At 44.9% G+C, this 20,836-nt stretch overlaps 1 protein-coding gene across 1 annotated transcript; it reads left to right on the forward strand.

The window, feature by feature from the left end:
* The first annotated feature begins 219 nt into the window (after positions 1-219).
* Positions 220-20,143, forward strand: LOC143936635 (dispanin subfamily A member 2b-like). Its single transcript, XM_077460744.1, has 2 exons — positions 220-596; positions 17,508-20,143. The coding sequence occupies exons 1-2, from the start codon at positions 351-353 to the stop codon at positions 17,646-17,648; spliced, it is 387 nt and encodes a 128-aa protein (XP_077316870.1). The 5' UTR covers positions 220-350; the 3' UTR covers positions 17,649-20,143.
* The last annotated feature ends 693 nt before the right edge of the window (positions 20,144-20,836 follow it).

Below are 20,836 nucleotides of genomic sequence, written 5' to 3' on the forward strand. Positions count from 1 at the left end.
AAGATGCAAGTTAATTCCCTGCCACTGCCCCCCCCCCCCCATCTACAACACTGTTTCCTAATAGTGTACTGACTATGCTGGCAGCTCTTCTTCTACTTTCCCTTGGTTTAACAAGGGGCCCCATGCTCTGTAGTTACACTGCTGGTTTGTTTCATCATAATACATACAGTATTCTTTTCCAAAGTGAAAGGCTATTGAATTTTTTTTATTCCGTCTTCCTGCCAGATGCAAAGAGGAATGTAACTTCCCTCCCATAACATTCCCTTTGTTGTCTTTCCTGCTCTGCAGATGTGCTTCTTGGAAAAAACGTGCAAAAAATCATTTTCTAGCATTTACTCCGCTGAGCTGAAATGATGGCGACCAGAGATTATGTGTGTGAACTTTATCCTCCACCAAGCTACAGTGAGAGTTGCAATGGGCAGCCAAAAGAAATGCAAGAGTTGCAGAACATCCCCAGCCAGCCAAGCCAAATCACCGTGGTGACAATATTGCCAGAGAGCCCCCCAGTACGTGACCATCTCATCTGGTCATTGTTTAATACCATGTACATGAACATCCTCTGTCTTGGGTTGATTGCTCTTGTATTTTCCATCAAGGTAAGATTGTTTTTTTTAACCAAGGCATATTAAAATATAGTAAATCCCAATGAATCTTTCTACCCTTAGCAGATCTGAATTACTATATCAATATTTTACAAAGCAACCTCTTAAAAAATGAACTCTTGTGGTATCTGACTTTCCATTATGTGTATATAACTTTTTTACTGCTGTTTACTGCAAGTACTGAATGTATTCTATTGGAAACAAAATTTCATTTCAAAATAAGTACTAAACATAAGACTGACATTTGTGTTAATTTTCTCCAGCTGTGGGGTCATTTCCCAGAAGGGGATGGTCTGTGCTGCTTGTAGTAGAGGAGGGGGTAGCTGTTTGGCATCAGCCGATTTACGCAAGTGAACAGAGAGGGTGGAACAAGTTGACATCGGAGGCCCTGAAATGAAACTCTAGTCAAAATATACTGTTAAAAAAAAGTTTCTTGTGCAAGGGAAGGAATGTGATAATTCCCACCATGAAATAGCCTCCTGATGAACTTAAAGTGTATATCTGGACAAAATAAAAAATAAAAAACCATATGCATTACATCTCTGAAATACATTTCCCTAATACTGGTTGATCTGCTAGGAATCCAGTGACCCCTAACTTTCTGTTGTGTTCTGACAACACAGTGTCAAAAATGCATGTATAATGATTTTGTAGACATTTCCCTTCTCTATTTATTAATAAGCAAAAGTAAAGTATATATATTTTTTTTGCAAAAGTTCCCCAGCCTTAGCTTGGATTGGCTTTAGTTCATTAGTTAGTCTTAAACTACATATTCATTTAAACTACCCTCTACCACACAGTGTAACAGCATTGCTGTATAAGTTTACTGCAGAACATATAGTGTTGTCCCCTTACTACAGGCAGTGGTTAGCAGGTAAAAGCAGCCTCAGCTCCATTCATCCAGGCCATGCCCCTAACATGTTACGCCCTGTTCCCAGAGTTAAATCATGGATTCATGATTAAGCCCTGGGGGCAGGGGAAACATGTTGAGGACATGGTCTGGATAAATCAAGGCTGCTTTTATCTGCTAATCACTCAAGGCGGGTGAGGTGGGCGGTGGCTCTCTCTTCCTATGCCTACAACATGCTTTGGGTCTGGACATCCCTTTCCCCAGCCTGCACCCTCGCTAGTCAGTAGCATTCAACTTATTGGACCTTGATAGCTTGAGCGGGGACCTGTAAAATGGTTGCAAAGCCTTAAGGTTCACTGAAGCTCACCTTATTGGACAGATTGATAGCAACGGGAGCCATTGGCTCCTGCTGCTGTCAATCAAAAGCTGTGGCACAGGAGTGGGGGGAGGGGTCGAGTCCCGTTGTCTGTGTCATTAGACGCAACAACAGGACTCAGGGTGCCCCCATGAAAAGGGTCTTTCCATGGGAAAGCCCAATAAAGAAGAGGGGCCTGGAGTACTACCGGAAGAGCATATAGCATAGTGATTTAGTGGAAAACTGACAAGAAAAAGCAGCAAGTGGAAATCTTAATCTGACCTGTGAAAAAAGAGGTAAAGGGAGACTGCAGCAGTGGTGATAAACTTGAAAATTATAGAGGGCCTCAAGTGCCCATAGGGCCCCACAACAGCAGCACATTTTCATGCATTAAAGTGCTCTGCATCAAGTTAGTTAACCCGTTTAAAATTGTTAGAAGAACAACAGCACGTAGCTTTCTATACTGTGAACTATATATTGTATGCATTATACCTATCTATCCAGCAGGTGGCACTGGAGTGTTATAGTGTGTATTCTATGGTAATGTAATCAGAGGGGGGTATCTTCCTTATTGTATTATATGCACTTGTTTGTCATTCAGTTCCTGTTGTCATGCTGTAAACCCATGCATTGCAATCCTCCATAAAAGCAAAGCTATTGCTGCAAACAACAAGCTTCCAGCACATTATTTCAATACTCTGACAACAGGTTATGGGCCCAGGCACCCAGCAAGCATGGGCACAAAGAAATTTGCAAATCAGTGAGTACTGTATACAATCTGCTGAAAGATGGCAAGTGGTTCAGATGTGAAGTTTGCAACTGCACAGCTGAACAATTCCATTTACCAGCTGTGGAAGTTTAAACTAGAAATGCTTCTGAACAAGGATGACTTGTGGCAAGTGCTGAATACAGACAGACTCACAAATGGATGGACATAAGAACAGAGAAAACGGCCAAAGGTATGTAGACTTCATTGCAAAAACTGCATGAGTATACAAGCCTTAACAATAAACTCTTTCTACTAAGAAAGCTTTATAAGATGAGTCTAGAAGGCCAGCATATGTGTGACCACGTGAAAGCTATGCTAGAAATCATAGAGCAGGTGCGTGCCATAGGAGAGGACATCAAAGATAACCATATTGTTGCCCTGCTCCTCTGCAGCCTTCCAGAAACATATACTGCTCTTATTAATATTTTAAAAACCAGACCTGAGCAGGAGCCGAACACTGGAATATGATAAAGGCAAATTAATTGATGAATATGAAAGAAGGAAAGAAAATACGCACCACGATGACAAAGCTCTTAAGATGTACAAAGGCACAAAACACAGAAAAGAAAGCAGGGCCTGTTTTCGCTGTAAAAGGACTGGTTACTTAAAAAAGGACTGTTCTATCTGGAAAGCCAAGCAGCGAAAGCTAGAGCTATCCACAAAAGAAATAGTCAAAGCAACCACAAAGGATGCTGCAGACACATTGTGGAGTGGCACCTTTAAAGTGACACAGAGCAGCAAGCCATGCAGCTGGTGCATAAACTCAGCGACAAGCCACATGACTAGTGATGAGACCTTCTTCATAAAAATTGGTTACAGTGCAAAAGACAAAGTTTTCCTAGCAAACGGGAAAAGCATCACTTCACAAGGTAAAGGCCAGGGCTTCTGAAATGCATTACACCACAAGGAGGTCACCACAGTATCCTGGTAGAGATAGTGCTGTATGTTCCTCTCACCGTTAAGTTCCAGAGTGATAAATGCACAATTCACAATAATAAGTGACTCCTTGCAAAAGGAAAAGTAGATGATCACCTATACAAGCTCATCACCACAGACCACCAAGCCAATATAGTCTCTAATGACATACAATACACAACAAATGTATTCGCTTATGGCACAGGCGACTGGGGCACTGAAGTCCAGAACCTATACAGGACATTATAAAGAGAGGCTTATCAGAAGGTTTGACAATAGCTCCTTGCAAAGTGCTCATGAAATGCAAGTGCTTTATTGAAGCAAAAGCCACACGTGCTCCCCTTCCACAGGCTTCTCAAAGAAAAACTACCCACCCCCTGTAGCTCATACATAGTGACGTATGCTGTCCAATGAAAACTCCCAACGTCAGGCGGGAACAGATATCTACTGACTTTCATTGATGATTATTCCAGGTACATAACTACTTATCTGATGAAACACAAGAATGAAATAGAGAAACTTTAAGCCCTTGTACACACGGTCGGACATTCCGACAACCAAATCCATCGGATTTTGTCAGACGGATTTTGTCTGAAACTGGTGTTGCATATACATGGTCGGACAAAGTTGTCGGAAAATCCGATCGTTCAGAACATGATGACATTATTTCGTTACGACGGGACTATGTTCAGGCTAGTAGCCAATAGCTTTGGTCTAGGAATTTGATCTGAGCATGCATGGCACTTTGTCCGATCGGAATTCTCTACAAAGGATCGGACTTTGTCGGATCATGTTGTTGGAAAATTTTACAGCCCAGCTCTAAAACTTTGTCGGTCGGATATTCAGACGGAAACAGTCTGATGGAGCCCACACACGGTCGGATTATCCGACAACATGGTGCAATTGGACATTTTACTTCGGAATGTCCGACCGTGTGTACAAGGGCTAAAAGTTTGTTGCCATGTCTAGCAACAAATTCCAACAGAAACCAGAAATAATATGCACCGACAATGGTGGCGAATACATAAGCAAAGAAGTGGCCTCATACCTGAAGAGACAATGAATAGTACACCAATCACACCATACACTCCTGAACAAAACGGTGTAGCTGAAAGGGAAAAAAAAATCGTGCTCTAATGCCGCGTACACACAAACGGTTTTCCCATCGGAATAAACTCCGAAAGGTTTTTACGATGAAGTTCTGACAGAGTTCAGCTGAAACTATTGTGCATACACACGATCACACCAAAGTCTGATCGTTAAGAACGCGGTGACGTACAGCACATACGACCGGACTAGAAAAAGGAAGTTCAATAGCCAGTAGCCAATAGCCTCCATCTCGTACTTGTTTCAGAACATGTGTTGTTTTTGGTCCGTTGGAACAGCATACAGACAAACGGTTTTCCCGATAGGAATTGGTTCCATCGGAAAAATTTAAAACATGTTCTATTTCTAGGTCTGTCAGATTTTCATTAAAAAAAAAAGTCAGATGAGACCCACACATGATCGGAATATCTGATGAAAAGATTCCGTCAGACTTTTTCTGCCAGAAAGTCCGTGTGTAAATGGCATTATAGAAATGGCCAGATGCATATTGTTGGAAGCCAACCTACCTCACCCACCTACAGAACAGACTACCCTCAAGAGCCATTAAAAGTACTCCATTCGAAATGTGGCATTGATCGAAGCCTAGCATAGGGCACATCAGATTGTTGGGATGTAAAGCATATGCCTATATTCCTAGTAAAAAGCGATCCAAACTGGAGAACAGAGCCATAGGGGCCATTCTAGTAGGTTACAGCAAGAAAACGTATGCAGTGTACACACGAACGGAAATTCGGCCAGCAAAAGACCGATGAGAGCTTTTGGTCGGAAAATGTGATCGTGTGTATGCTCCATCGGACATTTGTTGGCTGAATTTTGGCCAGCAAAAGACTGAGAACATGTTCTCAATTTTTCAGTCGGAAAAAGTTCCTATCCAAAAATGCGTTTGTGTGTATGCAATTCCGACGTGCAAAAACTCACGCATGCTCAGATTCAACTACAAGATGGAAGCTATTGGCTACTGGCTATTGAACTTCCTTTTTCTAGTCCCGTCATACGTTTTGTATGTCACCACGTTCTTGAGGGTCGGAATTTGGTGTGATCGTGTGTATGCAAGACAGCTTGAGCAAAATCCCATCAGAATTCTGTCGGGAAAACCATCAGAGCTTTTTCCGACCAAAATTCTGATCGCGTGTATGCGGCAAAAGGGTTAGAGAGTCTTACACCCAAAGACTGACAATAAGAAATAGTGTTTATTTTGAGGAGAGCCCATCACCAGAACCACTGATCCCTGAAATCTGTGAAGTGAATAGGCCAAGCAACCCAGAAAAAAAGGTTGATCAAAGTGAAACTGTGCAGGAGTCAGAACAAGAGGTGGAACTCACAATGCCTAAACCAAGTTCCCCAGCAGATCCTGTCGAACTGCCTGAGTTCAGAAGATCCACTTGGACCACAAAGGGGATACCACCCCACAAGCTGTCATAGCCCACGTACACACGGTCGGAGATTTTGCCAACCAAATACGTTGGATTTTGCCCGTCGGATTTAGTCCGACGGATTGTGTCCGAAACTGTTGCATACACACGGTTGGGCCAAGTTGGCAAAAAATCCGATCTTTCAGAACGTGATGACGTAATTTAGTCACGATGGGACTACATTCAATAGCTTTGATGTAGGAATTTGATCTGTGCATGCGTGGCACTTGGTCCGATCAAAATGCTCTACACATGATCGGATTAGGTCCGTCCGGCCCAGTTGATCGGGAAATATTTCCAACATGTTGGAAAATTGGGTCGGACGGAGATTCGGACGGAATCAGTCCGATGCATACCACACACAGTCGGATTATCTGACGACACGGTCCGATAAGACTCATTCCGATAGATTCTCCGACCGTGTGTACAAGGGCGTACACTGTCAGAACACACAGAATACTTGAACCAACATCCTGAGAAGACATAGAAAATCTGCCAAAACATGAAGCCAATAAATAGAGAAAGGCAGCAGAAGAAGAATTAAAGTTACTTCAATAAAACCTGGACACTCACAGAGCTCCCTCTTAACCGCAAAACTATAGGAAGTAAGTGGACTTTCAAAGTAAAGTCAGACGCAGAAGGGAATATCCAGAAATACAAAGCCAGACTAGTTGCCAAGGGTTACTCCCAGAAATTCGGTGAAGATAATTATGAAACAATGGTGAAATAATAAATTATAAAACAATCACTCCCGTCATAAAACACTCCACCATCAGAGCATTTCTAATGTCCCATACACATGATCGGACTTTTCGACAACAAAATCGTGGATTTTTGTTCAAAGGATGTTGGCTCCAACTTGTCTTGCATACACACGGTCACACAAATGTTGGCCAACAATTAAGAACGTAGTGACGTACAAGATGTATGTGATGTCTCCATTGCGAACGCTAGTTATATCTCCGGCTCGTACTTGATTCCAAGCATGCGTGGACTTTTGTCCGACGGACTTGTGTACACACGATCGAAAAATTCAACAACAAACATTTGTTGGTGGAAAATTTGAGAATCTGCTGTTTTGCAGAAAGTCTGACAACAAATGTTCGATGGAGCATACACGGACTTTCCGCCAACAAGCTCACATCCAACATTTGTTGTCGGAAAATCTGATTGTGTATACGAGGCATTAGTGTCGCAGCTGGGAAGGGCAAGCAAGTCAATTACCTGGACGTTAAAACTGCTTTCCTATATGGAGATATTAAGGAAGATCTCTACTTGGAGCAACCACCAGGGTTTGAGCTAGGAGACAACCTTGTGTATAAACTTCAGAAGAGCATCTTCGTAAGCAATCTGCAAGGATGTGGAATGAGAAAGTGAATGAAGTTCTTACCAGAGAGGGATTCTCAAGAAGTAAAGCAGACCTCTGTCTCTACTCCAGGAATAAAGAAGACAGATGGGTATACATCTTTATCTACAGTGCCTTGCAAAATTATTCACCCCCCCCCCTTGGCTTTTTACCTATTTTGTTACATTACAGCCTTTAGTTCAATGTTTTTTTTTTATCTGAATTATATGTGATGGATCAGAACACAATACAATAAGTAAAATGAGAAAAATACATACATAAAACTCTTCAGAAATAAAAAAACTGATAATTTGCATGTGCGTATGTATTCACCCCCTTTGTTATGAAGCCCATAAAAAGTTCTAGTGCAATCAATTACATTCAGAAGTCACATAATTAGTGAAATGATGTCCACCTGTGTGCAATCTAATGCTGTGTACACACGATCGGACTATCCGGTGGACTTAGTCCGGCGGAAAAACCGCCGGACTTTGCAGCTGAGGTCCGCCGGACTTTCCGAACGAGCAGACCTGCCCACACACGACCGGACTTTTGAAATGAACGGACTTGCCCACACACAAAGAAAAGTCAGTTCATTTTGAACGTGGCTCCAGGTAGACGGGACTAGCGCAGGAGGTCAATGTCGCCGCCTCCATCGGTGAGATTGACACCTCGCTGGCCCCGTCACCTGGTATGGACTTTAAGAGGAAGAAAAAACGGCAGAAAGCGGAGGCCCGGCAAGAAGAACCGATGAGGGGGGCAAGGTCCCCGAAGAGGGGAACAAGACCCCCAAAGTTGGAAGAAGACCCCCAGACGACGCCCGGCTCCTCCGCTAGTAAAAGAGCTAGCAGAAGATAGCGGAGGAGTCCGGCGAGAAGACCCCCCAAGACGGAAGACCACCGGAGCCGTGCAAAAAATATTTTAAAAACATGCGTTGTGTTTTTTTCTTTACTTTTTTTACCAGGTGAATGGGTACGGGTACACGGTACCCCAATACTCATTCACATAGGGTGGGGGGCCGGGATCTGGGGGCCCCCTTAATAAACTGCATTGGGATCCCGGATCCCGATAAGCCCCCCGCCCACAGACCCAGACAACCAATGGCCAGGGTTGTCAGGAAGAGGTCCTTGTCCTCATCAGCATGGGGACAAGGTGCTTTGCCCATGTTGAGGGCACGCGGCCTAGTATGGCTCAGGAGGGGGGGGGGCGCTCGCTCGTCCCCAACCCCTTTCCTGACCGGCCAGGCTGCATGCTCGGATAAGGCTCTGATATGGACTTTGGGGGGACTCTCCACGCTGTTTTTTCGGCGTAGGGCTTCCCCTTTAAGTCCATACCAGGTGACGGGGCCAGCGACATGTCAATCTTGCTGATGAAGCGGCAACATTGACTTCCTTCGCTAGTCCCATCTACCTAGAGCCGTGTTCAAAATGAACAGACTTTTCTCCGTGTGTGGGCAAGTCCGTTCATTTCAAAAGTCCGGCAGACTAGCACACAGATGGGCAGATTGTCCACTGGACTACAGAGTCCGGCAAACAATTTTGAGTCAAAACTTCTAAGTCCGCCAGAACTTTTGAGAAAAAAAAGTCCACCGGAGCCCACACACGGGCGGATAGTCCGATTGTGTATACACGGCATAAGTGTCACATGAGCTGTCATTACATATACACACCTTTTTGAAAGGCTCCAGAGGCTGCAACACCTAAGCAAGAGGCACCACTAACCAAACACTGCCATGAAGACCAAGGAACTCTCCAAAGAAGTAAGGGACAATGTTGTTGAGAAGTACAAGTCAGGGTTAGGTTAAAAAAATATCCCTAGGCGCACCATCAAATCTGTCATAACTAAATGGAAAGAACATGGCACAACAACAAACCTGCCAAGAGACAGCTGTACACCAAAACTCATGGGCCGGGCAAGGAGGGCATTAATCTGAGAGGCAGCAGAGACCTAAGGTAACCCTGGAGGAGCTGCAGAGTTCCACAGCAGGCACTGGAGTATATCTGTACATAGAACAATAAGCCATATGCTCCCCAGAGTTGGGCTTTATGGCAAAGTGGGCAGAAGAAAGCCATTACTTTCAGCAAAAAGCAAAATGTCACATTTTGAGTTTACGAAAAAAGGCATGTGGGAGAAAATACGTGAAAAATTGCTGCGCTAAACCACTAAAAAAACAAAGATAATGAAATATATACAGCTTCTGACACTAGAAAAAACAAAGTCCAAAGTAAATAAAGATAAAAAAAAAGTGTAGTGCTTATGGGTGTGAAACACCAAAGAAGTGAAATGTATATCAAGGTAATTGATATAAACAAGTGTTATAGAAAGAATGAAACATAATAGAACAATGGTGTATGGTGACTATAGCATAATAGAGACCAAATACCGATAAAAAAAGTAACAATAAGTTTATGAAGGAAAGTGCACTGAAATGACTGAGATGGAATCCTCTGTGGCAAATGGTGAGAGTGATGTAGACACAATGGTGGCTATATGACATAAAAGGCAACCGATGAACATTCGTCTAGTGGAAAATGATGGATGGGTACTTCTTAGCAGACACGATGGGCCCACCTGTCTTACGACAGTGGGCCAATCAGGCATGTGTTTTGACCGAAAGTCAGAAGCTCATCAGTGCTGCCGACTGAAAGATGGACAGAGTCAGTGCAGGGATCACTCCAGACACGGGCATTGTGTCAAACGGCCAATCAGGATCCAGGAATGGCTACCGAATACCCAGGACTTAGGCGGATCCTCCACACAAAATATGAATCGGATCGAAGCGGAGATCAATGTGGCAAATGGGTGACAAAATGGAACGGTGTCACATTCAGACCATAAAAAAGAGGGGAAAAGAAAAAAAGGGGCTCCATATGGTGCAGGTCATAAAAAAAATAGGATTTTTTTGGACTCACCATAAAATCCTTTTCTCTGTTATTCACCGACCGACACAGCTCCTCTCTGTAACAAATGGGTTGTTAGCCCTATCACTAGGAGAATACTAGGCATAGTTGTAATACAACACTCAGAACTCTTAAGCCGCGTACACACGGGCGGATTGTATGGCCTACTTAGTCCGTCATACAATCCGACGGACAGTCCATCCTACTTTCGAATGAACGGACTTGACCACACACGGATGCACAAACAGTCCGTCGAAAGCTTGCGCGATGACGTGTACAGCACGTACGACGGGACTAGAAATAGGAAGTCCAATACACAGCAATGCAACCTTCCGCCGTGTAAATCCTTTCTGAGCATGCGCCATTCTTAGTCCGTCGAACTAGCCTACTCACGAGCGGATTGTCCGCTGAAACCAAAGTATGACGGACAGTATTACGGAAATTCCGAAATACTTAGTACGCCAGACTGCACGCTGAAAAAGTCCGCTGAAGCCCACACACGAGCGGACTTCCACTGAAATGTGTTTCGACGGACTAAGTAGGCCATACAGTCCGCCCGTGTGTACGCGGCTTTAGTTCCGCCCAGGGGGATGGTCCCTCAGGCTACAAACCCCCAGCCTGCAAAGCAGCATCAGTACGTCAACAAGCAGTATAATGTAAAGATAAAAGGAGGGGTGGGTGCTGTGTCGGTCGGTGATTTACAGAGAAAAGGATTTTACGGTGAGTACAAAAAATCCTATTTTCTCTTATATTCACCGACTGACACAGTTCCTCTCTGTAACAATTGGGACGTACCCAAGCAGTGCCAAAATGAGGGGTGGGAAAAACAGCATAAAAACTTCATCCACCATGGCAAGTGGGAACTAAACCCACAAAAAAACAGCAGTGCATGGAAAACCACCAGTGATCCCCAAGACCGCAGCAAACTGCGGAAGTCATGCAACAGTGCATTAACGCAACAGTACTGCGTTTTTATTTATCGAAAAACCAGGAAAAAATATCTATTGCATATTCAATTGCAACTACACAGCCGCCTGCAAAACTTTGAGGCCAAAACAGGCATCAGCACTGATGTCTACCTTATAGAACTTGGTAAACGTGTGGACAATCGACCAGGTCATTGCCTTACACGCCTGAGCGACCGACGCTTGGTGTCGGAAGGCCCAAGACGTTCCGATTGCCCTTGTGGAGTGGGCCGAGACCGGAAAGGGGGGCACCTGCCTCTTCAAGGCGTAGGCTTGTACTACAATCTGTCTGATCCACCTGGAAATGGTGGCCGACGAGACCACCATGCCTTTCTTTGGACCAGCCACCGAAACAAACAGTGAGGCTGACTTCCGAAAGGGAGCCGTGGCAGACAAATACACCTTCAGAGACCTAACCACGTCAAGAGCGTGAAGGGCCACCTCCTTAGGGTGCTTCGGCTTAGGACACAGAGACGGTAATACAATGTCCTCATTGATATTAAAAGCCGAGACCACTTTCGGTAGAAAGGACGGTTGCGGACGCAACACCACCTTATCCCTGTGGATAATCAGATAGGGCAACTTGCAGGACAAGGCCGCCAGTTCTGAAACCCTCCTGGCCGATGTGATGGCCACTAGAAAGACCACTTTCTGGGAAAGAGTCAACAGGGCAATCTCCCTGATATTTTCAAACGGCGTTTTTTGAAGCGCCGACAACACCAGGTTGAAATCCCATGGGGGTAATGGTGTACGCACCGGAGGGACAATGTGTCGTACCCCCTGAACAAAGGTACTCACTAAGGAGTGCGATGCCAGGGGTCATTGAAAAAAGACAGCTAAGGCTGAGATTTGCCCTTTGATGGTGCTTAATGCCAATCTCTGGTGAACTCCTTGCTGGAGAAACAGCAGGATCCTGGATATGGAAAAGGAGCGCGGATGCCATCCTTTCTCCTCACACATGGAGATGTAGGCCTTCCAGGTACGATGGTATATCTTTTGAGAGGAAGATTTCCGTGCTCTCAACATAGTTGGAATCACTGAGTCCGACAGACCCCGATTCCTCAACACCTGGCTCTCAATAGCCATGCCGTTAAAGCCAGCGATGGTAAAGCAGGATGGAGAATTGGACCTTGAGACAGGAGGTCCTCTCGCAACGGCAGTCGCCAGGGGGTGTCTGTCACCAGACGCACCAGGTCTGCGTACCAAGGATGCTGAGGCCAATCTGGGGCAACCAGTATTACTGGGATCCTCTCGGCTTCCATGAATCTGCGAATCAGACGTGGCAACAGTTTCAGTGGAGCAAAGGCGTAGATCAGCTGGTACTGATCCCACAGAGCCACCAGCGCGTCTGATGCGTCTGCCCACTGATCTCTTGTCCTGGACACGAATCTTGGCACTTTCCGATTGAGATGGGAGGCCAATAGATTCACATCTGGTGTGCCCCACTTCAGGCACAGCAACTTGAATATCTCCGGATGCAATGCCCATTCTCCTGGATCCAGCATCTGTCGACCCATTCTCCTGGATCCAGCCTACCAGTTCTCCACTCCCAGGATGTAAATGGCTGACAGGGCCGGTACGTATCGCTCTGCCCACCGAAGTATGTGAGGGACCTCCCGTGCAGCGGCTGAGCTTCTTGTTCCCCCTTGGTGATTGACGTACGCCACAGCCGTGGCGTTGTCTGACTGTATCCTGATCGGATGCCCTTGAAGTCTCTTCGACCATGTGTAGAGGCACAGCCTGATCACTCTCAATTCGAGCAGATTGATCAGCAACTCAGATTCTTTCATCGACCAGAGGCCCTGAGCCGACTGAACCCCCATCACTCCACCCCAGCTGGATAGACTGGCGTCCATTGTGATCACCGTCCATTTCAGAGGAAGGAACGATTTTCCGGACTTAATCACCGGGGACCTCAACCACCAGATCAGAAAGTCTCTGACTGACTGGCTCACCTGGATCTGTCGATCCAGGGACAACTGAGATTTGTCCCATTTTGTCAAAATCTCCTTCTGCAGGACTCTGGTGTGGAACTGGGCATAAGGTATTGCCTCGAAGGAGGCTACCATGAGTCCCAGTACTCGCATGCAAAAACGGAGCGACGCAGTTCGACCACGGATCTGAGAGTCTGCAATTTTCTGAAGGGAGAAAAACTCTTGCTTCCCTGGAGTCCAACAGCAAACCTAGGTACTCCAGACGCTGGGTCGGAACAATCACCGACTTTTTGAGGTTCAACAGTCACCCAAATTCTTGCAGGGTCTGCATAGTGATCGCCACATCCTCCTCTAATTCTGAGGCGGAAGATGCTCTCAGGAGGAGAGCTAGGTATCCCACGATCCAGTACCTTGGTAAAGACTCGGGGAGCTGATGCCAGACCAAAATGAAGAGCCACAAACTGGTAATGGGCTTCCCCGACTGCAAACCGCAGAAACTTTTGATGCCGAAAGCATATGGGTATGTGCAGGTACGCATCCTGGATGTCTAAGGATGCCAGGGAGTCCCCTTGATGGAGCGCAGCGACTACTGAGCAAACTGATTCCATTCTGAACTTCTGCACTTTCACAAAGTGATTGAGGGCTTTTAGGTCCAAGATAGGACGTACCCCTTCCTTCTTGGGAACCACAAACAGATTTGAGTAGAATCCCTGGAAGCGCTCCGAGTCCAGCACTGGTACAATCTCTCTTGCGCAAACCCAACACATCATATCACCCAAAGAACATCATCCCCACAGTGAAACATAGCGTGGCAGCATTATGCTTTTGGGATGTTTTTTAGCAGTCAGGACTGGGAAACTGGTCAGAGATGAGGGAAAGGTGGATGGTGCTAAATACAGGGATATTATTGAGAAAAACCTGTACCACTCTGTGTGTGATTTGAGGCTAGGACGGAGGTTCACCTTTCAGCAGGACAATGACCCCAAACATACTGCTAAAGCAACACTTGAGTGGTTTAAGGGGAAACATGTAAATGTGTTGAAATGGCCTAGTCAAAGCCCAGACTTCAATCCAATAGAAAATCTGTGGTCAGGCTTAAAGATTGCTGTTCACAAGCGCAAACCATCCAACTTGAAAGAGCTGGAGCAGTTTTGCAAGGAGAAATGGGCAAAAATCCCACTGGTAGGATGTGGCAAGCTCATAGAGACTTATCCAAAGTGACTTGGAGATGTGATGGCCGCAAAAGGTGGCCCTACAAAGTATTGACTTTAGGGGGGTGAATAGTTATGCACATTTACTTTTTCTGTTATTTTGTCCTATTTCTTGTTTGCTTCACAATAAAATAAAAAAAAATCTTCAAAGTTGTGGGCATGTTCTGTAAATTAAATGATGCAAATCCTCAAACAATCCATGTTAATTCCAGGTTGTGAAGCAACAAAACACGAGAAATGCCAAGGGGGGTGAATACTTTTGCAAGGCACTGTATGTTGATGACATTATAAGCTGTTTTGAACAAGAAGGGGATTACAATCAGATAGTTTACAAGCTGAAACAAATTTTTTAAATCAAAGAGCTAGGGAACATTACTATCTGCGAATCCAAATAGAGAGAAAAGAAGATAGAAGTTATCTTTTCAACCAATCTCAGAAAATCTCTGAAATCTTGGAACAATTGAAACGGCAAAAAATTTTGGTCCTGCTTCATTTTTTTACAGCAAATAGCAATGCACATTGAAAACGGCAGAGTAAAAGAACGGCAATCATTGGTGTCAGTAATACTAACCTCCAGCATTAGTGTCAGCGAGGGCAATAATAACCCCCAGCATTGGTGATAGTGGATGAAATAATAATCTGCTATCAATGATGTCACAGGGCACAATAATACCTCCAGCATTGATGTCATGGTTATAGAAAGTTAACCCCCCCCCCACCTGATCACATGATCCCACGCTGCTCTCTTTCTCTCCAGGACAATACATTATTTGTACTGTATACAGAGACAATACCCACAGTACAGTCTTTTACTGGCAGGTTCTGTGACACAGAGAGCGTTCCAGCATCCAGTATCGCGCTATCATTCTACTGCCCAAATGGGGCCCAGCAGCTCATGGGCTGCTGTGTTGGGTACCAGGGCACAATAAAGACAGGCAGGGCAGGACTTAGGGTGGTGGGGGTCCCTGGTCTTTAGTCACTTTCGGGGCCCTACCTTCCCTTCTATACATTACCGTATTTATCGGCATATAACACGCACCCCAAGTTTAGGAGTGAATTTTAAGGAAAAAAACTTTTAGGAGGAAAGTTTAAGGAAAAGACTTACATTTAAATGCCCATCAATGCAGCCTTATCAGTGTCCATCTGCAGCCTTGTCCAGTGTCATCTCCAGCCTTGTCAGTGTAGCCTTTTCATTTGCAGCCTTGTGATTGCAGTCTTGAAGTCTAAAAATGGCGCCGCCGAGATACACAGGACTCTGTATCTCGGCCATTTTTAAACCGTTCTCTGGTCCTCTCGGTGGCTCTCGGGTCCTCTCGGATGTCTCTTGGGTCCTCTCAGGCGGCTCTTGGGTCCTCTAAGCCGCTCTTGGGTCCTCTCAGGCGGCTCTTGGGTCCTCTCGCAGTCCCGAGCTGAGCCGAGAGTAGCCAAGTGTAGTCGGCTCGGCTCACAGTCACGCCCAGTCCCTGTGTTATGTCCATCATAAGGCGGGACTGGGCATGACTGTGAGTGGAGCCATGCCGAGTAGACTCGGCTATGTATCTTGGCTGGGCCCGTAGGGCCCCCCATTGGGCAGGGCCCATGGGCTTGAGCCCAGTCAAGCCCAATGGTAGGTCCAGCCCTGAAGACAGGTAAACTGCTTCAGGAAAAAGTTAAATGATACTGATCTTGAACGGAAAGGCATATTGGAAAGGCATATTGGCCTTTCCAATACAAGCAATCTGGGATAAAGTGCATCAAACTTCCTCAAAATACAAATCCATCTAGATGTACAGTAAGGCCTCGTTTACACATGTGGCCAATCACAGCTCAACTGCCTATTTTTACCACCCAACTGTCAACCAGAAACTTAACATGACCACCGACTATGTTAGTATACACTGTTGTGCTCGTTGTGTGGCACAGCTCAAATGTATACCATGGATCATGTTTGGTGGACATTAATGCCTCCATGCACAATTCATTTAAGGCAGTGGTCATCAACCCTGTCCTCGGGGCCCACTAACAGACCAGGTTTGCAAGATAACTGAAATACATCACAGGCGATATAATTTGCTGCTCAGTGATTGCAGTATTCTAGTCTGCATCTCCCTAAGGTAATACATAAAACCTGGCCTGTTAGTGGGCCCTGAGGACGTGCTGGCTTGACCACTGATTTAAGTGAATGAGGCCACACCACAACCACCCTACAACAAAGCGTAATGCATGTGGCTTTCAACTGTTAAAATAGGTGTCCAGGGGGTGGCATATTGCTTCCAAGCTACCCTTCAAATGCCTCTGAACAGCAATTAATTGCACATCGCTTTTAAGAGGGGCAACAATGGCAACCACATGTGTAAACAGGCCCTAAAGTTAGCTATGCATGGATCAAAATTCAGCTGGTTCAGCAGAAACCTGAAAAATTTCAATCTATGTATGGACGGCTAGTTGTACAGAAGGCACCCTGCTGTCAGAACTCAATAGCACAGTGATTCACCCATTCACTTCGAGTGCGTGGATGGGTGAATCGGGTCTTTTTTTTTTTGTTCAGCCTGATGGTTGAAAGAAAAAAAAATGAATGTATGGCCAATGTAACACAATCCAAACAGGAGCTAGATTATAGGCTGCATACGTATTTTCAATGTATCTAGTAACTATTTCTATAACTATAAATTCTAATTTCTGTTTTTTGCGTAATATTTCTGAGAATTTTCCATGGTTTATTGGCGCTAGAAAACCCTCATTTCCTGTTTACATTATAAGACAAGAATGTCCACACTACAGTCGATTTCTCAAAGTCCCCTCCCTTCTCTGCTCACTTGCCGTATCTGGCAAATTCCTCATAGCTGAGAAATCCGACATGATGGAGATGGGGGGGGGGGGGGGGGATTCATGGCTGTGAGAGACAGCAAGGGGAACGCAGGGTGATTTCAGAGGGATAGTGATACTGTGCTATCACAAAACAATAGATAGATATAGATAGTCATAGTTAGGTTGAAAAAAGACACAAGACCATCTAGTTCAACCACAAAAAAATAAAAAAATAATAATAATACAAGACAATATTATAAGTCATTGTTTATTTTAAAACCCAATTGCTTCTTGAGTTTAAGGCATTCCGTTGATCGAAAATTTGTCATTCCCTCATTATTTTTCTGTCTTGCAGTCTCGGGATATGAAGCAGCTGGGAGACAGAAGCGGAGCCCTTAGCTATGGATCTACAGCCCGCTCTATGAATATTGCTGCAACCACGCTCTCTGTCCTGTTTTGTATTATCACAATTATAATTGTCATGCTCGTTATTTAGAAACTCATGGCAGTTGAAATAATCTAGGAAATAATAAAGTGAGGATTTAGAATATAAACTTTTTGGAGCAGTAGACAACAACTCTCAAACATGTTTGCTCTCCTTTCTCCATGGTACTTTAAAGAAATAATAAACTGCCAAGGGTACAAAATGTAGACATCCAAAGGTTCTCGTCCATCCCTTGATCAGCTTTCACTGTCCTCTTTTCAGGTAGTTCTAATTGCACCACGCTCATTCCCTCTTGCTCCATGTTTTCCTATTGGCCCATAGCTATAGGCTTCAATGGACAATAGGAGTGTGTAAGGAGAGGCAGGCAAAATCTGGTACTACTGGGAAGTGATAAAGCTGAGCTTTTTTAGGCCTTGTTAACACCTATGAGTTTTTCAGCGCATTTTAATTTTTTCAGAAATGCACTAAAGTCAATTTAACATGATTTCCTATGGTTCACGTTCACATCTTTGCATTTTCTACTGGTGCATTTTTTTGAAAGGACCAGGGACCTTTTTTTCCAACAGCAGGTTGCATTTTTGGTTCCATAGACTTTAATGGAAATGCAGCAAAAACGCAGCTTGTATTTTTTATGTGTTTTTGCTGTTTTTCCTGCAAGACAACAGACACCTGGCAAAAATGCAAAACGCATCAAAACTTGTCAAAAACACATCAATCGTAACCTGCATATGTATGAGCCAGGCCTTAGAACTATCTTGCATTTGGGCCCTCTTTCTCACACCTCTCTCTCTCTCAGCCCCCTTATCTCTCTCAACCCCTCTCAGCCCTTTTCTCTCTCTCTCTCTCAGCCTCCCTCTATCTCATCTCCCCTCTTTCGCCTACCCTCTCTCACCCCCTCTCTCTCTCACCCCTCACCCCTTTTCCTTCTCTCTCTCAGCCCCCCTATCTCTCTCAACCCCTCTCAGCCCTTTTCTCTCTCTCTCTCTCTCTCTCTCAGCCTCCCTCTATCTCATCTCCCCTCTTTCGCCTACCCTCTCTCACCCCCCTCTCTCTCTCACCCCCCTCACCCCTTTTCCTTCTCTCTCTCAGCCCCCCATCTCTCTCACCTCCCCTTTCTCTCTCACCCCCATCACCCATTTTCCTCCTCTCTCTCACCCCCATCACCCCTTTTCATTCTCTCTCTCTCACCCCCTTTCCTTCTCTCTCACACCTCCCCTTTCTCTCTCAGCCCCCAATCTTTCTCACCACCCTTTTCTCACCCCCTCTCAGTCCTCCCCTCTCTCTCTCATCCTGTCACCCTTTTTCCCTCTCTCTCAGTCCCCTCTCTCACTCCCCTCAACCCACCCCCTCTCTCTCTCATCCCCTTTCCCTCTCTCTCCCTCACTCCACCTGTCTCTCAGCCTCCCCCTTTCTCTCACACACTCAATTTTTTCTCTCACCCCCTCCCGCTGTGTCTTTTTCTTGTGAACTGGTTAACTCCTGGAGGGGGTGAAGGTGTTAATTCATTAACAATGTCATTAGTCAGTAAAGAGTAGCAAGAAGGGTTTAATGTTCTGTCACTGGTACATTAGTGACAGTTATTTAACCCCTTTGTGCCGCACTAGTGGCACCAGTGTCAATGTTACATAAACACTGCAGGTAGCCACTAATGCAGCACAAAAGTTTAATTACCTTCATCATTGCTCCCCAACAGGGAGGGATTAAAGCAAAATTTCCAGTTAAAACTGAACTAGCCTTAAAAATGTTCCTATCCCCCCCCCCCCCCCCCATCTAATGTCTATGCTGGTTAACCTGTGTAGAAAAGATGTATTCACCTATTTTAAGGCTGCTCCAGTCTGGTAACATCCCCTGTGTCAGCCAGTGTTGTATGTAGGGGAGAGGAGGGACATGGGAACATATGGGTGATATCACTGATCTAGGCTTTACCGAACATTTTCAAGTGCTCTCTCCCCTGCAGCCACCGCTGATGACATGGGATCATGTGACCAGACCAGAGCGAGCTGAGAATAGGTAAGTCAATGGGCTAGGGGGTGCAAATTACATGCCTGGCCCCAGGCACTGGCAACCCCCACTGCTGTGCTCAAGCAACTTTAAGAGCCCTGTCTCAGCAGGCCTTGCAGAATTATTTTTCCCATTATAGGCATAAGTGGGGCCTTATGTCTACGTTTTGCCAAAGGGCTCACAAAGCATAGAGACACCTCTGGCCTTATGTTGGTGGCAGAAAAGGGGTTAATGCCCTTCTTTAAAATAGTGTAAATCTCATAATTGTGTTATATAGGCAAGTTTTTTTTCATAATGCTCCTAACTAAGGAATTCTAGACTGTACCTAGACAACACAGCACCACCCTCTAATGTGTTACTTTTATCTTTATCCTTCAATAGTTTATATTGATTTAATAATAATCCTTCAAATATCTACTTTTTGACTTGATGACATTATATACTGTGTCCAGCACAGACCTAGAGTAGCCTCTAGAAAAATGTCTTACATGATGTTATTTTTAAATCTGTCATCATTTGTACAAATACATCATCATCTCACTGTCTGACCGTAATCCTTCTAATGGCAAGTCTAGGATATTCTGACCTGGCATTTAGCACGCTTTTATCTGCAATAGGTTTTCCATTAAGCTAATACTTAACAGCAAACACCATTGATTTTTCCTAATTTTACATGAAAAAACAGATAATTTTTTAAACTGGCTGCCTGGAACCACTTACATTTTAATCATGGTCATCCAAATAGAAGCAAATAGTAGCAAAATCAATCATTGGGGTAATTAACAAAGAGTGGCGCAAGCTACACGTTTACCGTTTCTTACAGGACAGGCTAAGAAAGCTGTCAGGAAGGCTTCCTTTCCCGTTGATTGTAAAAGCAATCCAGTTACTAGTTAGCCATCAAGATTTCTCTGACAAGAGCGCCGACCGTCAGCTCTAAAAAACGCTACCAGGATGATGCCTGTGGTTGCAAGCATCATCCCACTATAACCACTTGAAGTCCAGCAATGTACCGTATGTGGTCCGCAAGTGGGTAACAACATTACTAGTAATATGCATCATGAAGGGGTTAATGTGCTGCCACTGATCCATTAGTGACCAGTGGCAGTTAATCCCTTTGTGCTGCATTAGTGGCACCAGTGGCAGTGTTTATTATTAACTCTTTCATGCTGCAGCAAAAAGGGGTTAATAACCACTGACACTGGTGCCACTGCTGCAGCACAAAAGGGGTTACTTAACTG

Source organism: Lithobates pipiens, unplaced genomic scaffold (genome assembly GCF_037356315.1).
Source record: "Lithobates pipiens isolate NorthernLeopardFrog02 unplaced genomic scaffold, aLitPip1_a1.2 Scaffold_10, whole genome shotgun sequence".
Taxonomy (NCBI): Eukaryota; Metazoa; Chordata; class Amphibia; order Anura; family Ranidae; genus Lithobates; species Lithobates pipiens.

What these genes read in the sequence shown, in the direction of transcription:
- LOC143936635 (XM_077460744.1), top strand. Translation starts at nt 351, where the DNA reads ATGATGGCGACCAGAGATTATGTGTGTGAACTTTATCCTCCACCAAGC. An exon ending in CTCTTGTATTTTCCATCAAG is followed by an intron (nt 597 to 17,507) that starts GTAAGATTGTTT and finishes TCTGTCTTGCAG; the next exon opens with TCTCGGGATATGAAGCAGCT.